The 10000-nt window shown below is 37.2% G+C and overlaps 1 protein-coding gene across 1 annotated transcript in view; it reads right to left on the bottom strand.

Annotated features, from left to right (window-relative positions):
- LOC125031573 (sodium- and chloride-dependent glycine transporter 1-like) overlaps positions 1 to 10000 on the bottom strand; it is a 34109-nt gene that overhangs the window by 7972 nt on the left and 16137 nt on the right. Inside the window, exons 10-13 of the mRNA XM_047622454.1 lie at positions 9819 to 9877; positions 8927 to 9131; positions 6934 to 7180; positions 5134 to 5246 (exon numbers count right to left, since the gene is read on the bottom strand). Coding sequence (XP_047478410.1) covers positions 5134 to 5246; positions 6934 to 7180; positions 8927 to 9131; positions 9819 to 9877 — 624 coding nt within the window. The remainder of the gene's footprint in view (positions 1 to 5133; positions 5247 to 6933; positions 7181 to 8926; positions 9132 to 9818; positions 9878 to 10000) is intronic.

The raw sequence follows: 10000 nt of genomic DNA, 5'->3' as shown, positions 1-10000 counted from the left end.
TAATGGTAATGATAATAATGATGATGAAACAATGACAGCAACAATAACAAAAATACTGATTAAAGCGGGGAAAGAGCGATCCCGTCGCCATAAGCCGGGAATTAATCCTTAAAGACCTTTTTTCCCGACAGGAAATTAAAATGGCGTGAAAACAGTGACATCAAACAGGGCTTCGCAAAATGACTCTAAACATCAAGGATTTTTACATGGACGTTATGCTAGAGAAAAATGCTTAACGGCAGAGAAAGTAAAAAAACAAAAAAAGAAGGAAAAAGAAAAAAAAAGAGGGGTGGGGGTTACGGAATAAATAAAAAAAAAAACGATAACGAAGCGAAATAGCAAAATCCAAAGAAAATACGAATAAACGTATCCAATAAAAGCTAATCTCTTCCAAAGAATAGGGGAAACAGGGCGATATATGGGTTTATAGAATTACAACAAGACAATGGCATTCATCGTAGTGATGAATTACTTGAAATTAAACTACAGGAAATCGTGAAGTTTCATTTCATTCCTGTTTCTGTTGTCTGATGAATAGGACTGTCCTCCTCGAGACGTCATGATTAATAGTTTCTTTACTATAATGACAGTGTTTAGTTCCATCATCGTACACATGATCCTCCCTATTGCCGTTCATAGAAATCATTTCTTCCCAGCACGGTTTTGTGAAGCATAGCAATCACCACTTTCAATAGTTGAATCGTAGATGATCTGAATATGAAAAGGAAACTTGAGTGATATAAAAGCATTAATGTGAAATTTAAATTAATTAGCCACTTTGTAGGGGAGACAATAATAAAGGCAGTGTTCTTTTTTTATCGGATTTCTGTATTCATATGACACCCTACTTCTCTTCTTCTTTTTTCAAATGGAAGTGATTCAGGAACTACTGAATCTATTTTACAAAGATGGAAACAAAGACTTATACCAAGAAAGTGGAGAAGTTCACTTTACTGGTTAGTAAAGTTAATATGCGAGTTCTAGTGTCTTGTCTAATGTAATATGATACCTGATGAGTCATGATATCTGATGAGGCTCAGACAAAACTTGGATGGAATATGAAGTCAGACAAATTTTCAATCAGCTTTAGAAATCTTGAGAATGGAAAACATGATCTGATGACTGCTTTTGTTGGTCTTTACACAGGCAGTGTTTCAGTGGCACTGGCTGAGAATAGATATTTGTTTCGACATCATAATCTTGCCGTTGATTCCGAAGTTCAATTCCAAGAGACTATGAAGTGAGTAGTTTACAAATGCAAGAACGGCATTATTCATATTTCGTTTCTCCTCACTGCCTACTTTTAGGCACAAAGAACTCTGTCAAAGTAATATAAGCAAGGAAATTAACATTTTTGCTAATGAAGCAGACAGGTAAAGTTACCAAACACACCAACGAATGAAATTATTTCAAGATATCCAACTTAAGAATAATGCCAACAAAACGACTGAGAATGAGAAATATCCAACATATGGAAATGGCAAAAAATAATTCCATTCCAGTCATAACGATAAAATGAAAAGTGATTCCTACTTGCATTCCAGCTTTCTCATATTTCACCAGGGACGAGTCTTTTTCCCCCTAAATCTGCTTGCGGTAAACACACCATTATGCTATTTAAAGCACACCAAGGGAACGAGGCGGATCACTTGTAGAAAAGGTATGGATGTGAAAAAATATTTCCGTGTGTAGATTCTTTTTGGTTTCACACGTTCGTCGGAAGTACAGAAACCTCAGAAAATATTTTAATGGTTCATCCGTAGAGTCAGGCCTAGAAATTGATCCTTTATGTGTCTGAATGATACTAATAAAAAAGGTTCAGATACTTAACACTTAGAAACGTAATCATCATCATCATAAGGGGGCATACGCATGGTTGCGCTTTGCCGTGCCCAACCTTTACCTCCACCTCCTGTGGTCCCTCTGAGCAAGCCTCCATGCAGCATTCCTTCCCACCCCCAGCACATCTTGGCAGATCTGATCGATTTGCTTCAGCCTTGAGTTCCGTGGCCTTCCCCTTGGTCTTCTCCAGCCTGGGTCAACCCTCTCGGAGATGACCCTATGAGCCGGATCTTCCTCAGGAAAACGAGCCACATGCCCATAGAGCTGAAGTTGGCGCTCTCGTATCAGACCGGTAATAGGTCATGAATCAGCCTCAAGGAGTATCCTCTGATTAGACACATGGTCCCTCCAGGTATACCCCATGATTCTGCGAAGACACTTAGTACCAAAGGAGTCAAGACGGGCTTTCAGAGCACTGTTCAGTGTCCAGGTCTCACACGAAACATAATCGGTATACACATTTTAACAATAAATCGCACGAATATTTCTCCAGGGATTAAGCAACTGAAAATATCATGTCAACCGAATATCAGTGTCGATCAGGCATTCAGTGGACTACATAAGCTTTAGAAATAATTAACTTCGAGGGAAAAGGCTGACAGATACAAGTGGCGATTACAACCCTCATCACATTAAAATTACTAATAAAGCAAAAAAATAAAAAAATAAATAAAAATACTTGTAATTACAACGCTCGTGTCAAACTTAAGAAATTAATATATTTCTGCAACGAAATAGGAAATACTGAAAAATAGTCAAGAAGAGAAAACATACTATTATCGTTAGCAATGCTTTTTCACGTTATCATGATTCTTCTGTTGAAGAAAAATGGGAGTAATGTTTAAATCCAATTCTATTAATATATGAGTTTAAATGGCGAAGTAATAAATCAATAAACAAGACAGGGAGAGAAAGGAGAAAAAATGAGAGAAAAAAATAAATTCTGAAAGAAAAATTATGATATTTACAAAGAAATATATCACAAATCACTGGATGTACGCGGTTACTAAAATAATCATCTGGCACTATAAAGCAAAGGGGTTATTGCTTCACGAATCCATGTGAGTGTGTAAAGATTTTTGAGATTGCTAAGCCCGCAATTTTTCGTATTATTAAGAGTCCATTCTTCGAAGACGCAGAGAGACAGCTCCTTGAAGGACTTCTCCTGAGTTATTTTAATGACCTGGGAAATTCCAAGAAACGTGCCACATCATGCGCAGATCATGTTCCAAGAAACGTTCCTCGCGTGAAGGGGAAAATACAGCTTACGTGTGGAGAGACAAATGGCCATTTGATCACCAGTAGGATAAGCACATAAGAAAATCTATGTGAATCTAAAACGTCATATTCATGGGATGTAATAATACTAGCATCGTTCATTTACACATGAAGAGATAACATTCAGCTTGCAAACGTAAGCATTCCAGCTTTCTCATAGTTGTTGGGCATTTTAATGTTAAGCTCACTAACACAAACTTTTCGGGAAATATAAGCATAATTAAATACCTTTGGAATTAAATTGTAGATAGTGATGTAAAATACTAAGAAATCGACTAAAGTAAACTTCAGGATCGTGCCAGTCAACAAGTTTTTTTTTTATGTTAACTAACTAATGAAAAACAAAAGGTCGATGAAAAAAATATATACAGCAGTTTACTTTATTGGTGGAGATGATATGTACGCTCATAAAACTAGCACCAAGTGATGTTATAAAAGCATAAAGGAAGTCTTAGATTAGAACTTAAATTTCATTTCCTTGCTCGTAATTGAGACTAAGGCTTCTGTGTAATAGAGTCTACAGAAAGAAGAAAGAAAACAAGGCCATTATTTTCCCATCTACCAAAGACGCTGAGAATGTTATGCGATATATATTTTTTTTAAGGGGGGGATCTCGTTGTAATGAATATAATCCTGAAATCCTACAAGGTAATGGCACTCTTACTTTCCTGTCCTTAGAAATAGCAATGACATCAAGCAGCACTATTCATTTACATCGAAAACACACAGAAAATCCCCTAATCGAACCTGTAGCATCAGGGATTTAGGGAAAAATATTTGTCTTTTGAATAATGAGAGGTACTGAGGGGGGAAGACATCAGCAGAAAGAGAGTCCCCGAGCTTAGAAGTAGAAGGGCAAAAAAGAAACTTCATAACGACCAATCCTTGAGTTTCAAATTTCGCGTCCTATTCATAAGATGACACCGGGATCCTCGCTTTCCTCTTATTATTATACGAAACTAGGCTTGAAATCTGACTCGTTCATTTTAATGTTTGAAACCTGACACGAAGCAGTCTGATTCGGTTCTTCTTCGAAGATTCATGTCAAGAGCGCCTTCCTCGTCGTCGGTGTCAGAATCTGAATCAGTCTAATTTCTCATTAGAAGAGACATGAATGAGAAAGAACATTTACAGTGATATCGAGACAATGATTAGTTAATTTGGGTCTGTGGGATTTATTCATTCTGACCCTCCGGCAAGCATAACCCATGATTACAGTGACAATACGAAAACTATTCGAGCAAATCCTGTTTTTTTCTCTCTCTTGATTAAGAAATTTGTAGTTTGCCTTTGCTGGATCCCATATGAATATTGAAATGGTACTAAAGAATATCATAATGCACATGAAAAATATCCATATTTAGAGTAATTAAAAATGACATTATTGCAAAAAAGCTGTTTCAAGAATCTAAAAAAATCTCCAGAACAAAAATCTGCAAGGAAAAACCGCAAAATAGATAAAAAGTGCAAAACGACAGATGTCATCCTTATAGATTCGCTTCTACAGAAAGCCACAAAGACCAGATGGCGACGACTTCCTTGTGTGTGTATAGAGGACACCAACAAAGCATATCTTAGAAGACCTTAGTATTTTCTGTTTTCATGCTACCCATTCGTATAATTTATTTCAGGCCACATCTTATATAAATTGGTAATATATATATAGGTAATATTATCCAGTAGATTCAATTAAGTGTCAATATTTGCACGCAATAGTCATCACGCCTGATTTCTATACCTAACATATAACTCGGATTCGCTCCCGGGACTCTCCTGCAGGGGGGGTAAGACGGCGCCCTTGCGGGATTTTGGTCCTTGTAGCACCTCCCTTGGCTGGCTGGGTACCTTACTTCATCACTTACTTCATAAGCATATTCTACCTGTGATATTCACTCTATACTATATCATATACTGATATGATATACACAAGACCACACAAAAAATAGGAACACAATGAACTAAACTGAACCACAGGACACTTTAACCCACTTAGTACGAAGGGTCAATACTCACGCAAGAGTCGATACCCACGAAGAAGAGCATGAGGAAGAACAGGACGCACCAGAGAGGAGCAAGAGGCATCAGGGACAGCGCCTCGGGGTAGATGATGAAAGCCAACCCAGACCCTGTGGGAGGAAATTCGTTAATGAATGCGTCTGTCAGAAGAAAAAAAATAAAAATAGGGATATCAATAACAACAAAGAAAGACCGTAATTAGCAAAACAAATTAATTAACGAAAAGGACAATAATTACCTAAACTAAAAAGGAATGTAACATGGACCATAATTAACAAATAAAAAGAAAAAAGACAGGGAAAAGAAGAAAAAACGGGCCATAATTAACAAGTGAAAATAAAAAAGGAGAGAACAACATAGACCACAATTAACAAATCAAAAAAGCAAAAAAAGAAAATAACACGCGGGCCATAATTAACCGATGAATAATTTCGAACACTGACTATTATGAACCGCATTGTTGTGGTATACATCATAATCATTAATTATGTGCTTCTCTTTTTTTTTAAATGGCTATTTGTGAGATCACATGGACGATAATTAATAATTTAATGAATCAAAACACTGATTTTTTACAAAGAATTCTATCGCATGGTTAATGCATATCAATGAAAAAATATAGTATAATAAACATTTCATATACGGGACAGGTACAGTGATCAACGGCAATGTCTAGATCTACTTTAATTCCGTTAAATATATCAGAACATGTATGAATGAGAATTCGTATCTTCTCAGTGCAAGAGATATATTTAACCAGTTCTATTTATATCTTCCTCAGAAATACAAGCATTTCCGACGTAGATATGGTCGAAACCGAAGATATAATTGAAACCGATCAAAAACCTATTTTGCGCTGTGATTATATTGATTCTCATTCATACCTTTGCTACACTATGGAAATAAGGAAATGAGGGTAGCGCCAGTGGTTACGCTTTGGAATTATCATGTTTATGATCCATGAAATTAAACCTATCTGTAGAAAGAGAAGGATCAATTAATCCTTCAATTCCAGATTTAATAATAATGATAAGTAAATGAATAAGTAGAAGTTATTTTTATGGTTCTATGACGAGTTTAGCTTGAATTTGTTGAATATTTGAATTCTGTGTTATTACCTTGTGACAATAAATTCCATGTTAATATCTCTGTTTATGATATCGTTACATCTCTTCTCATTTTTGTCAACAGATAGTGCGCGATAAACCAAATGCACTCTGACTCACCCACTCACATATTCCCATTCGGCTATACACACGCGCACATTCCAGACTGCCACACACCCACGTACGTCCACACACACGGATACGTGCCCTGACACATAAATACTCACGCTTGTTCACTCACACACACTTCCACATACACGAAAACACTAATACTTATGCCCTCTCTTACACATTCACATGCCCCAAAACACTTACGCTCGTTCATTCATCCAACACAAATACTTACTTTCATTCACACATACACTCCCACAAACTCCAAAACACAAATATGTATGTTCATTCACATACACTTATACATACCTTAACACAGAAATACTTACCCTCATTCACTCACATACACTTACGCATACCAACCAAACACAAATACTTATGCTCATTCACGCACATACCTACACATACTCAAAAACATAAAAACTGACGCTCATTCATTCATACACACTCACACATACCGAAAAATATAAATACTTACTCTCATTCTAACACACACACCCTTCTCCTTACAGACACCCAACACGCAACGAAAAATACGCGCCCGTCCCCCCAACCGCCCACGACCTCTCCTCCCACTCACCCGCAGCAGTGACCTTGTCCACGGTCGTGCCCAAGCGGTGTGCCATAAAACCGAGGACTGAGAATACCACAAAGCCAACGAAGATCGAAGTCATGGCACACACAATGGGCACGATCTTCGCCGTTCTCATGCTGCTGCTCCGGAATTTGTTGTGTGAACTCATCGTGGTGAGAACGCCGTAGCCCGGGGTCATGGAGAAGAAGATCTGGACGGCCGCCGCTGCCCATACCTGAGGGAGGGAATCGAACTGGTCAGGGGGGAAGGGAGAGGGGGGAATATGGTCGGGCTGGATATGACTGGATTTAGATCACGAAGAGAAAAGGGTAGGTGTGATAATGGAGTTTGATAAGAGAAGATTGGTTTTAAGGTATTAGGTTACTTTAAGCAGCATGAATACGGAAACGAAAGTATGGATTTATTTTGTGATACCTATAACCAACGAAATATTTCAGATATTTCATATTCAATTCTTAATATGATTATGAGGAGGTAATTCCTTGGCTAGGAAGTAAACAGGCTAGGTTTCGTTGGGTTTCGTAAGGTTAGTGTGCAGTGGCCCATAGAGAAGGGATCCATGGGGAGAGAAAAGCCCCCTTTGCTGGAAATATTGGGCGTTATTCACGAAAGGTCATAGACTTCGAAATTTGCTTCGAAAAGATTGCTCTAAGATTTCGTCTATAACTCATAGCGACAATGTCATTAGCACTATTTTTGTCTATTATTCGGCCGATGTTTAAGACAGTTCCGGAGGTGTCCTACACGCGTAAGGACTTTTTTAACTGTTCTTATGGGACGCCAACTATAATAATGCGATTCTACAATTGTTGAAGATAACTTTTCTGACACCTTTTTACTTATTGTCATTTGTTAATTGGGACGCTTCCTCCTTGTTTGCTCAGGTTTTCTCATAGATACATACAAAAGACGCCGCGCACCTTCTCAGGGTGCCATGTAAACATATAAAATGTGTTAGCTATGTAATATTATAGTTATTATACACTTGAGATTCACTGCAATAGAGATTTTATTTCATTATTACATTGAATTATTATTATAGGGTCTTCTAAAATGTGAATATTAATTCGCGTTATCTTTTAAGGACAGTCTTAAAAAACAAAAGACTGAGTCATAGAAAGTTAAAGACTATTTTTAGGACAGTCCTCAAATTTGCCAAAGAAAATGTCAATCTTTCGTCCATTCCGCATTTCTTTTCTGTATATGAGTCAATAGATATTTTGACACTCATCTCCGCTGGAAACATATGTGAATTAGCTCCTAAAATATCCACAGCCAATAGAAATGAAATGCCACAAACATTCAAAACACACACAAATCTGGAAAACCCTAATCTCAGTTCCATAGAAGGCTATCATAAAAGGAATTAATAAAAAAAAGTTGCTATATTGAGAAACACTGATTATGAAGAAAGGGTAATAAGTATGGTAATGGACACTGAATACAATAATAAGGAAAAGTTAATAGTGTTAATAGTGAACATTTATAAATATAGATGAGAACAATGAAAATGTATTATGTATGAGAAGGCGAAGTAATAAGTATGATAATTATACATACGCACAGTAAAGGAAATGAATCAGCGTGACGAAGAAAAATAAGTTTTAAAATCATAATGAATAATCACATTAGATTTGTAAACCATATAAACTAAAAAGTTGTCAATTACACCTGAGTAAAATTAATAATCTTTATAACTGAAATTACTGACTATAAATGGAAGCGTTAGTACATAAGCCACCTAATTAAGGTTACAATACGTCATGGATTGATAAAGAAGGAATAGGTTGATAAGAACAGGTTAGTTAGTTAATACATGTAACTACTTGCAATACTAATATGATAAATAAGCTATAAACTGTATATATATTAATAGCATAAAAAAAAAGTCATTCTTACTGCAATATTCTAAATACAGTTTAAGGAATTAGTGTTCTATACAACAGGTAATAAAACACCTAATAACTTCGACAACCACCCTTGGATCACCGGTAAGAATAAGACAAAATAACTCCCAGGTGCACCTATGTCTATGAGAAGAGAGGCGCACCCTCCCCTGGTTCATTCCATCTTGACCCAGAGAAAACCCTCCCGTGTGTTTGCTATGCGTGCTACTAGGAGGCAAGAGTCGTGGGGTTGAACCATGCAGTGTCCTAGAGTTAACATCACGCACCTTTGATCTTCTGTTCCGTTTAGACAAGCGTTTTAATATCGACATGGCTAAGTTAATCAGCTGTTTCAATGGCTAGGGTTAAGTTGACGTGTTGGGTGGTGTCTGCATATATTTCATCGCTATCAATGTGGATTTTGGATAGATTCCCCGAGATATAGCTTCTATCTATTAGACTTTTGATGGGCGAGGGGCGAGGAAAAGAAGACTTAATAATCTGTACTGGAAGTACAAATTTGAAATGGCCTATTTCACCGTGAAAAATTGCCCGATTTCCCTGAGAGAATGCCAGGTTCAAGCCTATTATAGGACCTTTGATAATAGACTTCGAGGAAAGGAATCAATGATGATACATTAAGGCTGTAAGGGTAGGTTTGAGTAGACATCTACCTAGTTACATATTATCCCATAAATGATTAATCACCTAAGCTATTTCTGCTCTTGGGAGACTTCATTAGCCACTGCAACTGCTGAGGAAAGACTTTACAGTTGTCGTTTAAACGAGTTAACGCAATGATACTGAAAGTGACATACCAATAGTGACTTGATTGTTAGTTCAGCTGGAACACAAATGGATTTAACTTTGACATGCCATGAGAGCAACCACTCTCCTATAGTTTTGGAGAAGGTGAATGACATTTCAGCCAGTGGAGTTCAGAGATGGTGATTTGCGCATATAGACGGGACTATTTTTCATCACCTGCAGGAATGCAAGGATTCGTTGATCTCTTCCAGTGTGTCCAGGAAGCCATTGATTTCCTCTCAACAGGAATTCACTTAGTAACAGAAGCACCCATTACCAAATGTAGTGAATGATACCACGATCCACTGGCACCACGGGGGTACCAGTTAGAGATGACTCTGGTGGCTATTGTTCATCCC

The sequence above is a fragment of the Penaeus chinensis genome, chromosome 13, assembly GCF_019202785.1.
Source record: "Penaeus chinensis breed Huanghai No. 1 chromosome 13, ASM1920278v2, whole genome shotgun sequence".
NCBI lineage: Eukaryota > Metazoa > Arthropoda > Malacostraca > Decapoda > Penaeidae > Penaeus > Penaeus chinensis.
The sequence above is the reverse complement of the archived record's forward strand: the minus strand, read 5'-3'. Positions and strand labels throughout refer to the sequence as shown.